General features: G+C 39.5%; 1 protein-coding gene across 13 annotated transcripts in view; it reads right to left on the reverse strand.

The window, feature by feature from the left end:
- Positions 1-23,815, reverse strand: part of DMD (dystrophin) — a 2,022,811-nt gene that overhangs the window by 470,374 nt on the left and 1,528,622 nt on the right. For all 13 annotated transcript variants that reach the window (XM_047843142.1, XM_047843144.1, XM_047843153.1 and 10 more), the window contains one exon: positions 13,073-13,262. In XM_047843142.1, coding sequence (XP_047699098.1) covers positions 13,073-13,262 — 190 coding nt within the window. The remainder of the gene's footprint in view (positions 1-13,072; positions 13,263-23,815) is intronic.

Genomic DNA, 23,815 nt, shown 5'->3' on the forward strand with positions numbered 1-23,815 from the left:
GACAGCCAGCACCTTTTTGCCAAGCATGTGAGTGAGCCCCCCTGCAAGTTGACCCTCCAGCGGCCAGTGGGCCTGCCCCAGCTGATATCGCGAGAAGCAGAGGCCAACAGTGCCCACTGACCTTGCTTGGGTGGCAGATTCACGTGCAAAACTCTTCCAAGCCATTAAGGTTGGGGCTGATTTGTGATGCAAAGGGTCACCAGAACACCCACCCTGGTCCTCCCCATAATGTACTCCGGGGGTACCCCTCCTCTGGGAGACCAAAGGACTCTGTACTCACCTTAGTTATCCCCGATCTCCTCGACTAGATCTCCCTGTTGTCCTGCCCCTAGTCTCTCCACTATTCAGTCCCCTTGGGGGCCAAGTACGGCTCTTATCAACCTCTGGATCCTCAAACCTTCTACCAAGTGTATACATGACATGAATATAAAAATTTCTTTGAGGTCACGGGGGGGAAAGGAATTTAGAGTTGTCTAATCAGTTCCATGGCTGCATCCAAACAACGACCATTGTTTTCTACTCTAAAACAGAAAATGTCGACACTTTCCCCCAGCCAATAAAAATACTACCCATGCTCATCCCAGGTTTCAAAACTGCAACATACAACACTTTTCCAGCCATTGGTGAAACTACTGTAAAAACTAAAAATAGAATTTATGGAGTAAATCATTGGGAAGAATGCCTGGTCAAGCAGTTCATAAATATCCAGGTCTCATTCTATTTGGGGCCATAGCCTTGAACTGAATCCAATATTGAATTGTTGAATTGAGAGCAAAGGATTGAAGTGAAATGTGGTCAGCTCTTGAGAGGAGGTGAAACGCTGCTTTCTGCAGAGAATAACTTTTTCTGTAACTCCCAAGGAATAATATATTTTAAAAGGTGTTGGGGGTGAACAGAAATTAGAAAGGAGAAACGAAAACCTTTAGAGAACTTAAAGATTACATTTATAAAGACTCAGATCATTGTTAAGTCATAATAATAATAATATTGAATAGTCAAGTTGCTAATAGACCTCTCAAGGACAGTCATGGACACAGGAGCAAACAAAAGTAATTTGTTGCTTTCTCACTATCAGGAAATAGATACTCTTCCATCTTGACTAATATGATCTCCAGTGGGAATGATTTATTTCTCTCACATTCATGAAACTCTCTTTCATAACCAGGTGTAATGGCTTCTTTTACCTCTATGGGGAATGGATGATTTATGCATAGACCTTTGCTCAATAACCTTTCTTCAAAGATTGATGCCATTAAAAATGAAAAAAGATGGGAACTTTTTGACATTTTATTTTACTGTAATTTAGAAAACCATGTAAACTGCAAATGGACCTCATGTGGAGTGAAAATCACACACGGATAACCTAAATTATTTTGAATACTATTCATCGTTGACTAATAACTGAAATGTTTTATTATCAGAATTATGAAAGACACGAGAGAGGCACTAACAAAGTTCGTTTCAAAAATAATTTGTAAATACAAGACCGAACATCCTTTTATTTGATCTCCCCAATGCACGCTTCTAGAATTTTCCACCCACAAGTGGGGGTATCGCTACCCACCACATGGAGGAGTATTGTTTTTTTGTTCGTTGGTTTTTGTTTTTGTTTTGTTTTTGACTAGAAAGTCTCCTGTTAAAGACCACTAACCCTCAAGGAGAAAGAAAGAAACAAGCAAACAAAAAACCTTCAAGGTTGGAAGAAGGAAGGAAGAGAAAGCGACATGAAATTCTTTGACTTTTTCTGTGCTGAAACTTTTCTGGACCTTTTTTGCTATTCTTGTTTGGCAAAGAAGGCCTGAAATTATAGAGATCTTGTCTAAGTTCCTATGGAGATCAAAGAAAGTAAGTGAATAGTCCCAGCATTCTGTTTTCAGTGCCACTGCCTCATAGGTTACATTTAAAACAACTTTATTAATTTTATTAACATAGCTATAAAGCCATTGATGTGGCTTCCGATGTCAGTCAGACGGGGAAAAAAACAAACTGCTTTTACTGACGTGTATTTCCGGGAGTCTTAACACGTGGTGTCTGATTCAAAGAGAAGGGCATGTCAGCCAATGTTTTTCCTTCAAGGAGGGCACGATGAAAGATCAAATATCTCCTTTTAATTGTCAGTGTAGTATGTTTATTTTCAAGAATGGGGATGTTAAGGTTTGTAACTGAAAAATTTAGTTTTTCAAACATGTCAGCATTGACACTTAAGAACTAAAATCTGTCGAAGGTTATTAACCTGTTCTTGGTTAGGGAAGACAAAGCTTTTTGTTTCTTTTGCTTTTTATTTTATTTTTATTTTTTAATTTTTTTTAATGTTTATTTATTTTTGAGATAGATGGAGAAAGAGAGAGAGAGAGAGAGAGAGAGAGAGAGAGAGAGAGAGATGGAACGACCAAACAGGGGAAGGGCAGAGAAAGAGGGAGACAGAATCCCAAGAAGTCTCCGTACCGTCAGCACAGAGCCCGATATGGGGCTTGAACCCACGAACCATGAGATCATGACCTGAGCTGAAAACACGAGTGGGACGCTTAAAACGACTGAGCCACCCAGGCGCCCCTGTTTTGTTTTATTAAATCAGAGTTCCAACACACATGTGCCAGTACCTCAGACAGCTTCATTGATCTATTCATTCTTCTTAAGTAGTTCCTAACACATCAAATGAAGATTGTGCCTAGAAAGATTCTACAGTGAAATAAACAATCCAAAAGTTTATTAATAAAATATGTATGTATATGTATAAGGCACATACACATCTATGTAGAGAGTCAGAGATGTATACACCTGATAATACTAATGATATAATAACACTAGCCCTGTCTACTGGTTTCTTATTATGTGTCCAATACCGTTTTATGTACCTCACACATATTAATCACATCACCGTCACAACCTGACGAGATGAGGCAGGCACTATCATTACCCCTGATTTATAGCTGCATAAACTGAGGGCAATCAAGAAATGTGTCCATGGTCAGTAAGTATCAGAATCAAGATTTAAACCCAGGCAGTCAGGCTTCAAAGCCCACCCTATTAAAAACTACCCTCTCCAGCCTCTCAGATAAAATACAGAAAACACTAAACTTCATTTCAAGTGCAGAGAAACTCATATGGAAATGGCGAGAAAGACAAGATGTCTTCCAGCGTGGGCACTCAGGGAAGAAGGGAGGATGTGAATGCAGCTTTCCTGGAAAAGTAGATAGCATGAGGGTAAACTGAGATGCGGAAAAGGAATCCCAGGACAAGATACAAGGTCATCAAAAGAAGAAAAGTAGCCTGGCTAGCTATGCACTTTAGTGGGAGTCGAGGATGGGTGGAGAGGAAAAAGAAGAAAGAAGATTAGAATTCGAGGTCGGGAGCCAATCCTAGAAGGCCAGGTGAAGGAATGTGCAGAATATTCTGAAGGGTTTGAGAAGTCATAAAAGGTGTTTGAACAGAAGAACCATATATTCTTTCGTTCATCTGACAACTATTTCTTGAGCACCTATCATGTGCTGGGTACTGTCTTGGGCGATGGGAATATACAAGTGAATAAGGTAGAAAAAATCTCCAGGTTGGACTGGAGCAACACAATAGGCAGAAAGGAGTGGAGAACAGTAATGGTACTAAAAGCATGAATTTGAGTAGTCGTTAGGAACCTGGAAAGAAAGTAATGGGGGCAAAGGATTGGGGGAGGGGGTAAAATTGATCTTGAAAATGAACTAGAAGGTGAGGCAAGTGAAGAGATGGAGAAAGGTCTATTTGGTTTAAAATTGGACTGGAATTGAAATGCAATAGTGACACCATTGAATGGTGAGAATGATATTAAGGAAGACAGAAAAGACAGCCCAGAGTCAGTCCTCAGGTAAAGAAAGACGGAAGAATGAGTAGAGAGAGGTAGGAGAAAATCAGCAGAATATGATATCCCAGAAAGTCCAAAGATGAGACATTTTCCCAAAAATTATAGTGGGCAACAATCACAAACTATCCAGAGATTTCTAGGGCAGGTAAGTGAAAGATTTGAGACATGCTTTCGGTTACCCTGGGTGTTTGCCTGGAAGGCTGAGTCACTTTAGAGTAACGGGTAGGGGAATAAGATGAGTTGAAGGTACAGAAGGTCAAGCTTAGGGTCCAAGAGCTGACTCCTCTGTATGGAGCGGTGTGACCTTAGCAGAAGTCACCCCACCTCTCAAAGCTTTGATTTTCTTTCATCTGTAAGAAGGGTAAGATGACAGTACCTTATACAAGCAAAGCACCCAGTACATTGCCTGGCACACAGTAATACAGTAAAACCTTGGAAGGCGAGTAACTTGTTCTGTGAGTGTTCTGCAAGATGAGCAAACGTTCCTTTTTAAATTTTGTTTAAAGTTTATTTATTTTTGAGAGAGATAGTACGAGAGGTGGAGGGGCAGAGAGGGAGGAAAACACAGAATTCGAAGCAGGCTCCGGGCTCTGAGCTGTCAGCCCAGAGCCCCATGTGGGGCTTGAACCCAGGGACCGCGAGATCATGACCGGGGCTGAAGTCGGACGGTGAACCGACTGCGCCATCCAGGCGCCCAAGATGAGAGAACATTTCAAATACATTTTAACTTGATAAACGAGCGGTGTCTCGCCATACAAGTAGTACACAATGCAGAACATCACATAACCACAACCGAGCCAAAGGTTCTTGAAATTTGCTTTGATATACAAGTGAATTACAAACGTGTTTATAGAACAAAGCACGCTTGCAAACCAAGGTTTTACCATATATTTTTTTAAAAAAGTGAGTTACTGGGGCGCCTGGGTGGCTTAGTCGGTTAAGCGGCCGACTTCGGCTCAGGTCATGATCTCGCGGTCCGTGAGTTCGAGCCCCACGTCGGGCTCTGTGCTGACAGCTCAGAGCCTGGAGCCTGTTTCAGATTCTGTGTCTCCCTCTCTCTGACCCTCCCCCGTTCATGCTCTGTCTTTCTCTGTCTCAAAAATCAATAAACGTTAAAAAAAAATTTAAAAAGTGAGCTGCTATTATTATCTATCCTAATAATTAGATAAATATGTCATGTTACCAATCCTGGAAAACTAAACATTTATTTCATAGGCTTTTATTTTTAATTATTTCCCTCCTAATCTGGTGTGATAAAACTCAAATTCGTTAATTTGCGAGAGCTACGTTATGGAACCTCTTTAATTTTACCCTCCTCAATTGAAAATAAAAATGAGAATAGTGCCAAAGCAGAGATTTGCAGGGAGGATATGAGCAAATGAAAGTAAAAGTGCCTTGTCAGTTGCAAACAAAGAAAAATTTAGCTCTGATTATTCTCATTCATTAATATAAATTTGATTCACTGATTGTAAAGCGTACAATATTAGTTTTATATATGCAGTTTGACTTTTGTCTAATGGTAATTCCTATCAGGAATAAGGATCTTTCACTTGAAGAAAGCTTTTTTGAAGAGCTCTTCTATTTATGACCTTTTAAGAGCCTCACCAAAGCTCTGTGAGGAATAAAAGGCGGCGGTTATTAGGGGCTATCACAATTGACTTTTCAGTATGCACAGACGCACAGGGTCCCCTTTCCTATGTGGGTCTTTCTTTTGGTTTGTATATATGAAATCAGAGGATCCCCTAAGTGAATTACCAAGTTATTCAAGTGAGCGCTGTCCTTATACCATTGTAGATAACAGCTAACTACAATGGCAATATCCAGAGAAGTAGGTTCTAACGTTTGCAATACATTCAAGTAACATGTTAACATACAGAGGAGACCACGGTAACATGGTCCAGAATGTTATAACCCCTATAGCCAAGTGACTACACTCGTTGCATTAAATTCTTTTTTCATCGTTAGACCAAAATGAATTCTTACTTCCTATATTTAGTCTTCCTTTGTATGGGAGCTAACGCACGCGTCTTGAACATTTGTCCTCACTAACTCCTTCTTCTACTAAAAGTTTAATTACTTGCACTATTTTGGGGGATGATCTCTGGGATCTACAGAGATTCCAGGGTCCAAACCTGGAACATAATACAGTTCTGAATATAGTAAGACGACAAGCATGTGGCTCGTGAATCTGTCCCTGAGTCCTCCCATTCACAGTACTGTAAACATGTATGACCTTTTTATAGTAGCTACCTGAGAATAAAAGGGAACAAAATAAAACTTTCCAGGTTCATGTAAGAGAAGTAACAGAATTTCCTTGGTGGGAAGTTTTTCAAGATCTTGGTTACATTGCCCATTAACTTTTATTTTTCCCAAGGTATGAGTTTTACACCATAGTGCTGCTAGTTCTTTGCCTTTTTCCAAGGTTAAACCATTAAAAGCATCCCTATAGACATGCCCCTTGTAAGAACATAGAAAATGGCACCACTTAATACCAATTCTAGGCTACAGTAAGTGGTATTTTGGTGACCTTTAGGTGTATTTCTGAATGGACCACAGAGAAATTCAAGTAACGATGACAGAGATCTATGTGTAATATCATGTATTTCTTTGGCTGCCGTGTTGATGTCCTTCAATTCTATATCTTCAACCTAGAACATATGTCTGCTCCAAATTTTAGATCCACATTCACAACTGCTTCAAAGGAGGTGATATTTATACCTCCGTGACTCACGGACACCTCAAAACTGACCACATTTGTGACTTCTCTTCCCACAACTTCTTCCCCTCTTGAATTCTCTGACTCCATGAAGGCACTCAGTCATGCCAAGTGGTAAGCGGTCAGTGACTCCTCATCATATCTCATATTCTTCCTCACCTCTGCTTCCCATAACATACATGAGAATGTTGACTTTACCTCCGAATAGCTCACACATCTGTCTCATTTGTTCAACCTCAGCACCTTGCTTATTATTTCTTACTTGGAATAGTACAGAAAGAACTTTCTGATGTTCCTGGACAGGTTCTATATCTTTCCAATTAATTCCCTCAACTACCAGACTGATTTAAAAAAAAAAAAACATGAAGTCTGGTTATTCTACTTCCTTGCTTAAAACTATGCCGTGACTTCCCATAGACTAGAAAGTCCAAACTATTTAAAAAATTTTTTCTTAATGTTTATTTTTTGAGAGACAGAGGGCAAGCAGGGGAGGGGCAGAGGGAGAGGGAGACACAGAGTCCGAAGCCGGCTCCAGGCTCTGAGCTGTCAGCACAGAGACTGACGTGGGGCTCGAACCCACAAATCGTGAGATCACGACCTGAGCTGAAGTCGGGCGCTTAACCAACTGAGCCACCCAGGTGCCCCTCAAGTCCAAACTCTTAAAGGTAGGTGGCAAGAGGGACAGAAAGGCAGCTTACACATAGTGAGCCCTCAGAGTCCAACACTCTGCCCCTCTAGTGGGAAGTTTACATGCATCCTATTCATGTGAATTTGTATAGAAAAATATAATTAAGACTTAGAGGTTAGGCAATAAATGGTAGGATAAGTGGTCTTTGTGCCTATAAGGCCCATACTCTATTTACTGGACCCTGCTGTTTTTCTACATAATTTAACCCCAGCTGACCTTTCCAATGTCCATTCTTACAACTATACCCCAGTCATACAGAAGTACCTTCAGATTCTCCAACTGCCACAACGTCCAGGACTCTGAACACGCTATTGCCTCCGCCAAAAATTCTCTTTTCAACTCTGTGTATGTAGCTAAGTCCTAACACACTCTTCCAACATTCTCTGAGCAGAACTTTTCAACGTTGGCTAGACATGAGAATCATGGACAGGACATGCCGCCATCAGTCCAATTTGAATGTCCAGGAGATGGAACCAAGGAAGTAGCATTTCTTAAAAAAGCTCCTCCAATATAGAAGGAGAATGGGAAAACACTGTTCTGTGTGAGTTTCATGGCCTCTCCGAAAGGCTTAAGCCTAATCATCTGTTTTCCCTAGACCTGGTCTGGCCCCTGTACTATACCACTCATCACGCTACTATAATTTGCCTCAGCATATGTATTTTCACCTCTGGAATATAAGTACTCCAAAGGCAGATATCATATTCTAACATAGAGGCTTCTGAGTGTATTCAGTGGGCATATTCGCATTCTCTCTCTCTCTCTTTCTTTCTCTCTCTCACACACACAGCTGAAATCAAAGTTTCATAAAACAATACTACCCTTACTCATGACTGATGGACTCTGTTATTTCCTATTCTATTCTGTTAATTTTGATCCTTTCTGTTTAAAAATTGTGATGCTAAGTAAAATAAATCTGACAGAGAAAGACAAATACTATGCGATCTCTCTTATATGTGAAATCTAAAACACAAAACAAAATTAGCTCACAGATACAGAGAACAGATTGGTGGTTATCAGAGGTAAGGGGTGGACGAAAAGAATGAACTGAGGGTTTGGGGTTAAAAGAGATTAACTAAAAGTAAAAAAAAACACAATAAAATGTGCATTGATACTCATTAAATTGATTACGCAACCTAATACTTTGAACTGTGTTTGAAAAGCATCTGTGTAATAATGTTTATGTTAGTCCTAACACCATGCTAAGCACTTAACAGGTGCTTACAACAGATTTCATGGATTAATCAAAGTCCCTAGGGAAATAATATATATAAAAGTTTTACATATCCAAAACAGCAGGCAGTCATAACCAGGCAAAAGAAAAACATCAAGATTAAGCTTCACATTCTTTAGGCACCGAAGTAGAAAGATTAAAAAAACCAAAAAACAAAAAAACATAAAACTCAGTTCAAATTATAGCAACAGAAATGAATACACAGAGGGTTTCCTTTTCTTAGAATTAGGGATCCTCAGATTACCTCTCTATTCTTAGATGTCCCAAGAAAGATGACAATCCAATTTATTCAGAATACTAATTGTGTTACTAAGATTGCATTCTTCCTTCTTCCTTTGGAAATAACCAGTGGGCCAAGATTTTTTTGTGAAACACAGTGAAAGAGCTATTTCCCAAATTTCAATAATCGAAATAGCATTAGAAATCTAAGCTCTTTTAATCAATTTACAGGTGCACTCTGATGTACGATTCAAAGTTTATCAAACTAGCCTCTCCGGAAATGTTTTGCTTAGAAGAGAATTTTTATGATGGGGGCGGGGAGGAGATACGGGTAAAACAAATGAGCTTAGAGAAGAAACTGAATTTAGGGGCACCTGGGTGGCTCAGTCAATTAAGTGTCTGACTCCTGATTTCGGTTCAGGTCTTGATCTCAGGGTTCGTGAGTGCGAGCCGGTGTCCGAGCACTACTTGGGATTCTCTCTCTTCTCTCTCTGCCCCTTCCCCACTTGTGTACTCTCTCTCAAAATAAATAGACATCAAAAAAAAAAATAAGCTGAGTTTATAGCTATGACCTGAGATAAGACCCAGTTCAAAGATAAAGGAACCTCAAATATTAATTGCTCCGTAGTTTCTCGCGCTGAGAAAAAGATCCTTATTACACCTTTATGGTCATGTCTCCCCACCATATACCCCTACCTACACACCTTCTTTACAAGCTGGTATTACAACGATCTCTTAGAGGTGCTTACAGAACCAGTGAAGATTGGTGGAAATCTTGTGAAATATTAGCAAAGATACAGAGGCCCCATTTTCAATTGGTTACCCATGGTTTTATGTTAGAACTCAGAATGGAGGATATCTTTATGAATTCTCTGGGGCCCAAAGCAGAAATGTTTTGGACACAGTAACACTCTGATTCAATTATGGATATAGTTCTTCATTTAAAGGAGAAATTTGCAACGTAAGAATTCTCAAACAGTCACCCCTCAGGGTTCTATATGATGTTCTACAAAAATACATTGCTTCTAGGGGCGCCTGGGTGGCTCAGTCCGTTAAGCGTCTGACTTCACCTCAGGTCATGATCTCATAGTTCGTGAGTTCCAGTCCCGTGTTGGGCTCAGAGCCTGGAGCCTGCTTCGGATTCTGTGTCTCCCTCTCTCCCTCTGCCCCTCCTCCACTCTCTCTCTCTCTCTCTTTCTCTCTCACAAATATTTATAGATTTATATTTATAAACATGATAAAAAACCTATTGCCTTCAAAATGTCAGTCAGACTCTCGTAAATAATACTATTTATAAGAAAAATCTCCTCATCCTTAAGTATAAGGACAACTACCATGCCCTTGCTTTCCGTAAGAAAAGTAAATAAGCATTTTTTTCAAATATAAGAGAGGAATCGTAATGGCTTTCAGAGCGAAATTACTCAGATTAATTCCATTCAGGAAGCATATGCTTCATAAAACATGTATTCTTAGAGAACCCATGAATCGTGATTATTGCCGAGAGAATTAAATATCCTAGGAAGCGCATTGTAAACAATAGTGATACTCAGTCTAGCAAGAGCTTTGGGGTCGCCATATGCAGAAGAAGTGACTGACAGTCATAGAGCAAAACCTATTTGGGAAGGTTTTCGCCCCCCTGTATCCATTCAGCAGTATTTGTACGAAGTGAAACATCAGTGCCTTGGGGTGGACGGATGTACTGGAATCTGCTGGGAGAGCTGATGTTCTGGCTAGGCATTTGGAGTTTCCTTTTTTAATATGTAAGAAGTATTTTCGCTCTACAGCATGAATCAAACAATGAACATAATGCTACCAGCTTCTTCAAACAAAGTGAAAGGCATATCATTACACTTTTTTCCTTCACACATATTATAGAAAATTCCTTTTGTTCGAGATATAAAAAAAAAAAATCTTCAGAAGGGCGGGGGGGGGGGCGGGGAAGCAAAGACTCCCGTTTAGCTGAAATACCAAAATTGCATGTAATCTCCTAAGGTATGTGGTTATATTTGCTTTCAAGCTTGGCATTTCCATTTGTTGCTTTTAAACCCCAGTATCTTAATTCAATTCTATCCCTCGAAGTGTGCCATTAACAACAATAATCAATAGTTTTAGTAGTTGACATTTTTTTCCGTGACATCTCCAAATCTTTCATCAAAAGACCGTTATCCAGCCATCTAACTGAAAATCAGCACTGCCTATAAATGTCATTCCTATCCATAAAATGTAGTTTCAACCTCAGGCAACTGGAATTTATAGAAAACCCAATATTAACACAGAGGCAATGAGAAAATTGTCTGTTTTAAAATAGTGTTGGAATCTTAGTTAGTCCTATTGTAGTTAAGGGGAAAATGATACGTTTAAGATTTGGGGGGATTCTAAGGGAGTTTAATATGGTTTTTAATAATAAATGCCTTTTATGAGTAACATAGCATGAGCTAAGAAAATGTCCTTCACATAACTTCCAACTGTTTTTGAAAGAGAATTGAGAGAGCTAAATGCAAAATGTAGTTTATTCTCCATTCTTCCATAGTGAATATAGTTGAAAAACATGGCAATTTTTTTCTTTAGTGATTCAGAATCTTGCAGTTTCTCAGAATTTTCATTGTATATTAATGCAGATAAAAATATATAGGAGATACATTGACGTACTTTCGCACACATCAGACTTGTTCACTAATTTAAGGAGTGTTTTATTAAATATTTATTATAAAATTATCTTTTGGATTATTCTTTATTTTCAAGGGTATCTGCCAAAAATATCCACTTAAAGTTTTATTATTTATCTACTGCCGCTGGTGAGAATATGTGAGCCCATGTATTTATTAAAGTTCTAGGGTGGGGCACCTGGGTGGCTCAGTCAATTAAGCTTTGACTCTTGGTTTCAGCTCAGGTCATGATCCCAGAGTCGTGGGATGGAGTCCAGGACTGTGGGATTGAGCCCTACGTTAGGCTCCATGTCGGGTGTGGAGCCAGCTTGGGATTCTCTCTCTGTCCTCTGTGTCTCTCCCTCTCTGCCCCTCTCCCCCATTTGTGTTCTCTCTCCCTCTCAAAAAAAATTCTGGGGTGGCTTTAGGGGTGTATAAAGGGAGAAATAAAATGTTATTTACGAAATATCGTAAGTCAAATAAGTTACAGTAGAAAACTTTCTAACCATTCATCTAAGAGTGACCAAAAAAGAAAAAATCTAACTTTGCCTTGTTTTTACATTCTGAAGCCATGGGGTATACCTACAAAGATAAAGTCAGGCGTTGCGCTAAACAAACTACTTCCGATGGTCAAACTAACTCAACACACATTGCAGAGAAGGAAGTGGGGTCTGAGGAGAATGGAACGAACAAATGAGGAATCTGAGACACTATAAATTGCTACCATCATCAACTAAGGAAAGGATACCAAGTAATCTATCAAAACAGAAACCAAAGGAGGACGGGGTGTGGGGGCGGGGGGAGAGAAGGAAAGGGAGAGGCGAAGAAACACTGCTTATTATGATTCGAGGAATTCTTTTCAAACCTAGGATATCCTATCACTTTTTTCATCATAATTTAAATATACAAAAACTGTAGTCCAAAAACTTGATCATAGTATTTTAACACTCTACAGTTTATTTGAGGTAGTAGTAAAGTTCTTACAACAAGTCAGAAAACTCAGCTATACGTAACAAAACTCCATTAGAGTTCAGAAAATTCTATCAGGCACTGAGCATAAACTTAAGGAGCCTCCTTGAACTACAGAATATGACTCTCACCAAGACTACATTTAAACCAAACTACCCTACACTTCTGTTTTCACTGTCGATGCATATGAAACTTTATAGCGATAATTTTTGTTTCTAGGAAAAACAATGGCCTGAAAATTGTCTGGTCATTAACTAGGACAAATTCACCCATCTCATTTTTCTTTGTACAGATCATGTTAGGAAGAAGGCTACAAAATGCCAGATTAACATTTCAAAATGTATTTGAAAGTAATGAAGGGAAACTGATTTAGTTAGCAACGCTAAATAAAACAGACAATTCATACAGATGCTTTCCCTGTAAAATATTAAATAAACACTCCAAAATGGCAACTTTTTCAATTTAATAAACCAATCTCCCATTTATGTCTCTGAGCAAAGTTTCTCCCTGACCAAAGCTCTGGTTTCAAGTGCGGGTTTTTCCTGGTCCAAAATGTGCACCATTTAGAAGACTGGGATGTTAAATGAAATACTAACTGACTTTTCCTTCTCCCTCTGCCTCGTCTCCCCTTGCCCAAATGCGGAAACACATCAGGCCATGCGAAACGATGATTTCACTTTGTCCCCAGCATATCACTTACAAGAACAGATGCCATTAATTGCTCATATGGATTATTCACAAGAGGGCCAAGTAGAAAGGCTTTACTTACTTGCCATTGTTTCATCAGCTCTCTTACTCCCTTGGAATCTTCCAGGAGCCTTTCCTTATGGGTGGCATCCTGCAGCACGTTGGCAGTTGTTTCAGCCTCTGTAAGCCAGGCAAGGAATTTCTCCAGGTCGAGGGGGAACTGCTGTAGCAATCTATGGGTTTCTTCCAGAGCAGCCTCTCGCTCACTCACTCTGCAAAGGAACAAACGTCCAGATGCAGTTCTCCTCAGTTATCGAAGGGTGTACCCAGGGACCCCCATGAAAAGAGCAAAGATAAAGGGACTAAATTGTAACGTACCAACAAAGGGGTGGGTTATTGCTAAAAGTCCTCTTAAAAGCAACAGCAACTATACCTGTGTGTGCATATGTGTGTATACACACACACAGACATATATATTTACATATATACGTACGTATAAACACATGCCAGGAGAGCTGTTTATTCATCATGGGTGAGGTTTTTGCTGAGCGTACAGTCTTCTATAGTGTAGTTTCGGTGTTCCTACTGGATATGTGTGTGTGTATATGTGTGTGTGTACATATATGTATATATACATATATGTATATGTATACATACACACACACACACTGGACTTCGGGAAGTTCACATAAGAGCTTGCAAAAACAATCTTTTTGTAACTTGATAGTTTTTACTGGTCAATTTTGACACCTTATTTTCATATGCTGCAAAATCGTAAAGCTCATCTTTATAGATAAAGCCCCCAAATCCCTACACCATGGTTATCTTTGACGTCACCTGAGGCAGAACATCAGGATTAGGTAGGCAAGGAAGAAGCTCAAGAAAATGCAAAGCTAGAACAGAAAGTTGAACAACGGAGGGAACCAGACAGAGAAGGGGACTGCAGGGCAAAGGAGAACAGAAAGAAGAAAGAAAAGTAGAAAAATGACACATTTCACAGAAACCATTGCACAAAATATCATTTTGCATAACGCTACTGTGTTCTGCAAGTTCCAACTATGGTGTTAGCTTTATATTTCATTATCTGATGGTCACACAACTTGGAATATTCTCCTCAAGAAAAATCTCATGCGTAAGAGAAAAAGTAGAGCCTAAAAACCTGACAGATCTGGGCTCAAATCCCACTATTCCCTCCCGAGTGTGTGGTATGCCTGCTACATAAAGTTAGTTACACTTTGTATCAGGGTTACTCAAACACGTTGGTTCCCTTGGCCCACATCTTATTCCCTTTCTTCTCATCTTTTGGAAGGGGTGAACCAAATTCCCCAATGATACACAAATCTAAAAAAAAAAAATCATATTTTCTGATTTTGTATACATATACATATATATACATATGTATATATATACACAGTATATATGTATATACATATATACATATATATGCACACATTTACATATATATATATATATATATATATATATATATATATAATTCATGTGTTGTGCACACACACACATATGCCCTCTGCAAAAATCTACATAATAACAGCTTGGAGGGAAAAGTGCCTTCGGCAGTAACAGTCCCAACTAAAAAGATTCAGGTAAATTTTGTCTGCAATGAGGAAATTAGTACTCTATTTAAATGCCGTATTTGCCTTCTATTACCACACAAACACTTTCTGGGATGAAACATAAGCTCAAAATGGATCTGAAAAAATCGAACGCTTGAATACGATACACAGTGCTTGTTAGGATGTGATTGTCAATAATTATGCAAAACTGCAATTTATTTCAGCAGCAACTTTATCATGGGATGTGCAAACCAGGCAATAAACAACTCCTGCGGAGCGAGCGGCAGCGAAGCCCCCGGAAGAGCCGTTTATTCATCATGGGTGAGGTTTTTGCTGAACATACAGTCTTCCACAGTGGAGTTTCGGTGCTCACACTGGATAAAAATCTTCTGTCTGCATTAACTGGCGGAGGGGAGAATAGGTTTATGAGGATGCAGCTATTGGAAAAAAGGAAGCATTGCGCTGAGCTATTTATCAACCCCTACATAAACTTTAATACCACACAGCTGAAAGGTACCTGGGTGTTCGGCTTGGGCGAATGAGTGAAACCCTGGGTAGTTCAGGGGCTGACCTGGACTGCTTGCTCCCTGCTTATCTAGATTTCAAACTATCAGTGGAGGGAGAAATACCAAAATCATTGTTTATTTATCTTTCCATTCGGTATGATTTAAAAACTCAGAACCATCACCACGGCGCTGAGAACCTTAATGTTATAATCTGGCATGAAACGGACAGGTTGAAACGGGCGTAACTTGCTCACAGTTGACCATTTCTGACCTACGAAAGGGACCATTTCGTCCGCTTCAAGCTAGTATTTCTAGGTTGGCTTGCACAGTAAAAAAATCACCAAAACTTACTCCACCTCCAGCCTAAAATTTGGGATAGAAACAAGCTGTCACATTTCAGAAGACAAATGCAGGGCTAGACAATGACATATTTTTTTAACATGCTCCGACTTCATAGCAAATAAAGGACAAATACGAAACTCTCACTGCAGAGCGAAGCTTGGAGACTTAGATACTGTGTGTTTTATTCTCAGCGGCATCTTCATCATGAGCTGCTCATGAACCTCCCCTATTCTTAAACTAAAAGCACCACTTACCCTCTGCTTCCTCAAAAAGTAACTAGTAAATAACTCTCCAAGAGTTATTGCTAAAATACGATGCACATAAATCAGATGAAAGGGTTCTACTGAGACAGTGAGATTTCCAGCCAAATCCTACCAGTGAGTTTGCTGCTTTGTAAATTAGGCCCTTAGGGAAGAAGAGTAACTCTTTCAGGACAGCGAGGCACCATTTTCCTAACGATACCCTCGTGCTCTGAAATATTGACAACCTCAGGCTGAATCTTTTCTAATTTAGAAAATACGTTAAACAAATTCAATGGCCACAACAGCAGACAATCTCTTCAAATGAGTTCTTTTACAGCCCCTTTGATCAGAGGTGAGACTGTTGGTTCCTGCTCACGAGGCGGTTTTAAGGCTACATCCTTTATCCTGAGATCAATCTATGTGCACCGAATTCCTAAATTTTAATCGTGCCAAGTCTAGACTAGAAATGAATCAAGGGTACTTGTACGCCATATTTGTGCATCCAAAAGAGCTCTGACTGTATCTCATATTTTTTAATTTTCCATAACCATGTGGCTTTAAGTGGCTTTTATGATAAATAAAAAAGTGTAGAAATGATGAGAATCATAAAGAAATTGAAAAGATCGTTTTAGAACAAAAGTGAAGACGTTGGACAGGATGATTCTGTAAATGCCTTCCTGTGTCCAGGTTGCCCAATTATAGACCCTGGCGAAAACTTGGCTGAGCTTTGAAAGTAACGATGACTGGGTCTCAGTGATAGTACTAATACTTTAGAAATGTAATCTACTGCAGAGGTTCAGTACTTTTTTCTATAACAACTTTTAATTATCAGTTATTCTAGCTTTATAATGTACAAAACTAGCTGAGAATCTGGTGGAGTAGGGAATGGTATGGTGACTTTCAAAGGTTTTCTTTCTATTCGGAGGGCACCATATACCATTGTCAAGTGTGGAAATATGAGCGGTGTGGTAGAGTGGTTCTCGAAGTGTCACCCATAGACCAGCAGCATCAGTATTATCCGAGAACTTACAAGAAATGCACATTCTCAAGCCCTACCCTAGACCTACTAAATCAGAGACTCTGCACGTGGAGTCCGGTGATGTGTGTTTTAACAAGCCTTCTAGGTGATTTTGGTGTATGCTAAAGTTTTGAGATTCACTGCCATTGGAGACCCATCTGTTTGCCCTAGCTTCTGAGGAAGCTGCTGGAGGCAGGATGCACCAACGACTGGTTAGTGTGTGGGCTATAAAAGCCTGGACCCCTCGCTCCAACTCAGGACAATTCAGGAAGATGGGGGGAGCACTGGGGATCGGTGCTGTGGTTGGAACCGCATTGAAGCCCAGCTTCTCCTTCTTCCCTGTCCTGCTTCCTTCCCTTGCCTTCCCTCACAGGTGTTAATCCTCAGAGCACTTGCCAATAAAATTCCTGCAGGTTAATCAATTTCTCAGAGCCTGCCTTCTGGGGAAATGCACATGCTGAATTGTCACAGTAAAGAAAGATTTTAAACATATACATGCTTTCGAAATCTATGTGCAGAAATACACAACTGCTTGCACAGACTGTAGTCTCAAAAACAGGACAGGACGAAGGATTCTCACACCTAGGAAATGAGCCTGAAGGGATAGTGTACCTTTGGTTGCTCTTTAAGAAGATCTATAGATAATGGAGACTTGCATCACCACCAGTTAGAAGCAAGAATCTACTGAAGGCACAAAGTGTTGTAGCTATAGAGCTTAGTACAACTCCACAGCTGCCCAAGATGGTGCTCATCTAGAGATAATTCTGGGCAAAGGGGAAGAATCACAGAAGGTATGTCTTCGGCATCTCCATTTTCTCTCTCTCTCTCTCTCTCTCTCTCTCTTTTTATTTTAGAGAGAGAGAGAGGTGAGTGGGGGAGAGGTGCAGAGGGAGAGAGAGAAAGAATCATAAGCAGACTCCGCACGGAGCGTGGATCCCTTGACCCTGGGATCATGACCGGAGCTGAAATCGAGAGTCAGATGCTCAACCGACTGAGCCACCCAGGTGCCCTTCTATTTTCTTTTTAAGAACCGATTATCAGTGAGGCAGTCAGACAAGTAATACTCTGATCTGTCTCTAAACACCCACACACCTATCAGGGTATCTCCAAATAAATCTCTAAGACTCCAGATTTTCCATTAAGGTGCATATCAGCAAATTCTTATGGGTCAACCTAATACATAAAAAGCAAAGGAGGAAAGGGAAACTTAACTACTTGCCCAAGTAAGGCTGTAGAGCTTAATTAATGTATACGCAATATTCCACTATTAGATACACGGGTGGACAATACTTTATCAGTGCACTGTACTGCAGGATTGTATATATATAAATGTAGGTACATATACATTTATGTATACACTTTTAAAATATGTATTATATATATAATCAAACAGAAATGAACATATCGAATATTTTTAAGGGGGAAAGGCTCAACCGGACACAGGAGGCTATTCTGCCTGGTGTTTCTCTGAGTGTGACAATTGGAGGAAATTCGCAGCACTCAGTCTTTGCTAAAAAACACCTCCGTCTGTGGCTTGGTATTGTAAAGGAGTAACCAGACAAAACACTCCGAAGCTCTCCTTCCTGGCTTATTTGCATTTAACCACTATCATTTCCTACGATATTTTTAGGGAATGATTACAGGATGACACTTCTTTCCCCTTTTTTGTTTGTCAGATGTAGGGCTGAGAGACTGAGCACCTTCGCGGTACTTGGGCTTGGGGCCCAAGGTTTCTAGCAATGCCCAACACTAGTCACAGAAGCAAACTTAACCTGAAGTTCAATTTCCCGGTAACCGAAACAGTCTCTACCGACTTGCTGGTAACGAAATTACACTGTGATTTTTAAAAATGACTTTACATTGAGTTTTCAAGGGACAGCTAGAGTCGTTATCACCTGTGGATATACAGCAGTTTGTAGAAAGGGTTCCTTTCGATCTCTAGCAATTCTATTAGTCATGTACACTCGTGAGAAGCATGAATCTAAACAAAGTCCTCCAATAATGCTTGGACTAGTACCCCATCAGTACCTTTCTGGCCACAGGTCCAACACTGCGGCTCAGGGCAACATCTACCTAGAAATATGGCCGCAGAAGCATGTGGCAGCCAGAGTATGTTTCTCTTTCCTCCTCTGCTATTGAGCTACCCAGTGAGAAATATACTCTGTTCTTTTCACTATTGGCATAGAGTAAGAGATCAAGGCTGTCAGGTACAGCACAGAAAACACATTTTTTTTTAAAGCTAACACCCATATGGCTCTTCACATGTTTTAACTATATTCAGACTTGGGGCTCAGTCAGCTAAGCGTCGGACTCTTGATTTTGCCTCTCTCTCTGTCCCTCCCCTGCTTGCATGCACGCGTTCTCTCTCTCTCTAAATAAATAAAATATATTCAGGTTTACTCTCTCATCATTTTAGAAGGTATTGCCATTTTTTTCTACCTACAGTCTGCCTCTGTTTTTCTTTGTACATTTCCAGTTGGATATTTCATTCCCCCGCAAAGGCTTTAACCTCTGCACAGATTATCTTAAAATCTGAACCTCATTCTTATTTGTGCATGCCCACCGACAGCTCATGAAGTCATCTCTGCATGTGTCCCATGTGTATTATGTGCCAGGATCTATGCTTGGTGATGGCGACACAAAAGTCATTGAGACGCGGACATGGGCTTTGGCAGTTAATATATTCAATTCTGGTGGAAGAGACAGGTAAACACTTAACTATGGTCACAGTATGATTAAGCCTCTATCTAATTCATGTGGATTCCCTACCACTAGCTCAAATGTATTATGAACTTAGATCTCAATTTGCCTAACAAATGATAAATCTAGCTTTAAACATTTTTTTGGCCTTTACTTATCAAAGGAAGGGGAGATCTTCTAGCAGGTTTTATCTCAACATACAGTAATGGAGGCTCAATACAAGTTTGCCTAATTGAATTGATTTTCATAAAAATAAGAAACCCCTTAGATACACGGTACAGGTTCTTGCCGGTTTCATTTTGCTGTTGGTGAGATTCATTCTGAGAGGCCTGGATGACTTTTCCAAATTTGCACACAAGGGAAGCAATTGGGATTAGAGCCCAAGCCTCTCATCCTAGAAAAGAAATTTTTCCAACTCTGAAAATGGATATTGGTGCCTACATCCCTCTGATGTGTTTATTGTAGTAAAATAAAGAAAAACGCAGGGAAGCTTATGCCATTGAATCCTGGCCTTCATTTTGGAGTACCGATTTAACTATGGTGTTACTTTACCATAAGCAGAGTCATTGAAACACGAAAAAACCTACACGTAAGGGAATACAGACATGGAAAGATTGTCTCCCACCGTAACCAGAGCAGAGAGATCTAGCTGGAGTTTGCTTCAAAACACACATACACACAAAATCCATTTTCAACGCAAATTTGCTGGTTTGCTGTTCACGGACATATGAATTAACAAGGTTTTCATCCCCTCTCTCCTGAGGTCTGGTACTAAATTACTCAAACTCTCCAGAGTTCATTGGAAACCACGACCTAAATGTTCCCAAAGTATTGCTGATTAGTTCTCAGAAAACTCATTCCCATCTTTCCTCACCCCAGACAACACAGGATGACTTTTCAACATGTGCAGAAGCAACACAGTTTCACACACACACACACAAAAAAAGATTAATCCCCTAAAGATAAACTGCAGCTTTGAAGCTATCTGTTTAAACTTCCTTCAATGATACAGACATTTCAGTGAAAAAACATTTATCAGGGAGAGTTTACCTTTAGATAGTAAGAGAGTATTGGCATGATCAGTCATGCGAGGAATTTTAAAATACACATTCCATATCTTTTTTTTTCACTCTATGGGCATTTTAAAAATTGAGATTTGTACAGTATATCATTATGGAAACAACCATTATACTTTTCCTAAAAGCACCGGGGCGTTTCTGAGAAGAAAACTTTGCTATTCTTTGCATTACTCACTTCATTTGATTTCTGTTTCTGTCATGTAGCACTGAAAGAAAACTTAGTTGGTAAAAGAAGTATACGAAATATTATGCACAGGTGAAATACTCAAGATATATATTTTTTCTTACCTTGGATTGTTAAGAAAGAGACAAACACCCTCAGTCTAAGGTCTAGAGTTAATATCTTTCCACTGATATAATACCTAAAGGTACCATTTGGGGAAGTTTAAAAATAATGTTTGATTTGGTTCATATACAGAGACTTCAAAAATTATTCCAGATATTTAGAGAACTATAAAAGATCTTTAGAAAAAAAATGTGGTTATACTGCCTTCCAGATCAATACAAACGTAGATTGGGGTTTGGCTTCTAGTTAAACACAATTTTAGAAACTGCTAGAGAAACGTAAAGACGGGTGGAAATTAAGATGGACACACTAGTGCTTCGGCAAGGCTTGATTTTAAACTGAACACATTTTTCTCTCCTTTATTCTCGAAGCCTCCCCCTCCCCTTCACTTGTTTTTCTACAGCATCCTTTGTTCCAGGAACTCGGTATCGATATTGACATCTCACTGACCTCTGTGTATATTTCCTAAGGAGCCTCGGCCGGCCGGCGCCTGTGCTCGTCATGAGACCACCTTGAAGACGTGACAAACGCGGCTGGCAGCATGGACCAGATTCCTATCGAAACCACCCAGATCCTGTATTTTCCTATAAAACCCCTCAGCCTTTTAACCCTGGGCAGGAGTAAGAGGTATTACTGGCAGTTTTGGAGGCCTTAACCTGCTTCAGCCTCTTTTGCCTGGCAAAGTGATAAACTATCCTCCTTCTTTATCCCCAGACTCTGTCTACTTGTTACATTTTGGCTTGGGAGCACAGACATCAGTTTTTGACATTTCTACTCTCAATAAATTCTCAGTGATGTGTATAATGTGTGTCTTTAAGGCGAGTCTTTGGTTTTCCACACTTGTAGTGTTAATCTCTTTAAAAGATGGATTTCCTGATGTTGATAAGCTAAATTGAGTAACTCTCTTCTCTTCGAAAAGGATAAATGAAAACAAGTGTAGTAACCAATCAGAAAGGCAAGCCTAGCATCATCTCTCGAGTCTCTTAAAAGACTGTCCGGTCAAACGAATACCCATTGTCCTCCTCACTTACAGAAAAACAGAACAGGTTGTCAGACACTGATACATAATATTCTGAAGACAGTAAGGTAGGTTAGTTCGATTTTCTAAGACCAAAAGTCAAGCATACAAATTCTTTTTATTTTTTTTAAAGTCTATTTTTTGAGACAGACAGCGAGCCTAAGAACAGGGGAAGTGCAGAGAGAGAGAGAGAGAGAGAGAGAGAATCCTAAGTGGGATCTGATCCCACGAACTGGGAAATCCTGACCTGAGCTGAAATCAAGAGTCGGATGCTTAACCAAATGAGCCACCCAGGCGCCCCTAGATTCTTTTTAAAAGGAGGTGAGTGATTAAAATCATATCAACAGATGATATGAACTTACAGTAGAGGGTGATCAACAGAATTCGGAAACACAAACAACTTCCTAATTCCTGACATGAACTTGAAGTTATAGTTTCTAAATACTTGTACCTTTCACTACCCAATCCCTCACTCAGCACTCTCTTGTGGTGAAAAATGCACTTTTGAGAGTCCTTCACATTCAACACGTGTTGTCATAATATTTTGCACAAAAACAATGCTCCTCGGTTTTGAAGCTTTTCCACATATATTTTCTCCTCTGATCCTTTAACTGGATGAGGTGAATGGGACAGGTTGTTATAATCATCCAGAGAGAAGATCCCCAGCAGACTCTGTACTGTCAGTATGGAGCTCGATGTGGGGCTTGAATTCAGGAACCAAACTATGAGATCATGACCCGAGCCTAAATCAAGAGTCAGAGGCTTACGTGAGTGAGCCACTCAGGCACCCCAATCATCAACGTTTTATATGTGAAAAACCTGACTTTCAGAGAGGCTGGAGGGATGTCCAAAATCAGGGTCAAAAACCTGAAACACCAAATCCAGTCCAGTCTAAGGCATTACCTCTCAAGGTAGACTTGTCAGTCTCCGTGTGAGGTAAATATAATGGATATTTACATATTACTATGCTCAAAAGCTCTTTGTTTTCTGTGATCATTGTATGAATTAGGTTATGGCATGTATCTGCGTGAAGACAAAAATTATTATCCCTTTGCTTATCATCTCCAGCTGTCATCTAAGAGAGCTATTAGAATGAATACTGCACTTTAGACGTGAGGTAGGCTTGAGGCTTTTATTCAAAAAGAGGGCATTATGGGCAGCAATAAAATCTTTTTATTCTCAGGAAATAAGAGAAAATCATAGTGCATATGATCGAGGCCTTATTATAGTGGTAACTTAATAAATGTTCGCTAATGATACAGAGATTATCAGGGAGTCTGTTCCTTTTGAGAAATGTTTTACATTAAAAATATCTAACAAGAAAATCAAATACATTTCTTTTCTAGAAATTTTACAGTAAAATAAATACATTTCCATAAGGCCAGCTGAGAAATGAATTAATCTCTCTGAGTAAGTCTTGGTAAATTCTAAACAAATTGCCCTTTTAATTTTGAACCTCTTTTAAAGGCTCAGATATGATTTACAAGACATGTAAATATGATATGATTTATAAGATTTGTAGGATTACAAATAGCTTTAGCTAATTAAAACTGATGATCAAAATAAAGATTTAAAATTTGTTGCTTTCTTACTTTTAATTACTAGAGGGAGAAACTGCATTTAAAAGAACCAGACACTTTGAAATGCACTGATGGCCTTTTATAAGATCAATTCAAATTTATGAAGAATAGTCATAAATTAAGGATTTATTTTTTCAATTAAAACTACAACACTGAAGGAATAAATCTGAGGCCTTTGTGTGCTTTCAAGAATCCTCTTACTCATGAGTGCGCCTCTCACAAAAAGTCTCTATATTCTTTTTCTTCATCATCATCATTACTGCCCGTCATGATTAACTTACCGTAAATTCCTTGAGAGGAAGGAGTCATACCACAGCTTCTGGTGTTTAATGGACACTCAGTAAGTTCAAATAAAATCAATAAACCTACTATGAAACAGGCAGGCATTCTAAAAATGAGAAGGTCCTCGTCCCTCGTGCTTAAAAAACGTATAGGTCCAAATTATTTCTTGATGTAAGCTTGCTGAATAATAATCTCTTC

This window comes from Prionailurus viverrinus, chromosome X (assembly GCF_022837055.1).
Source record: "Prionailurus viverrinus isolate Anna chromosome X, UM_Priviv_1.0, whole genome shotgun sequence".
Classification (NCBI taxonomy): domain Eukaryota; kingdom Metazoa; phylum Chordata; class Mammalia; order Carnivora; family Felidae; genus Prionailurus; species Prionailurus viverrinus.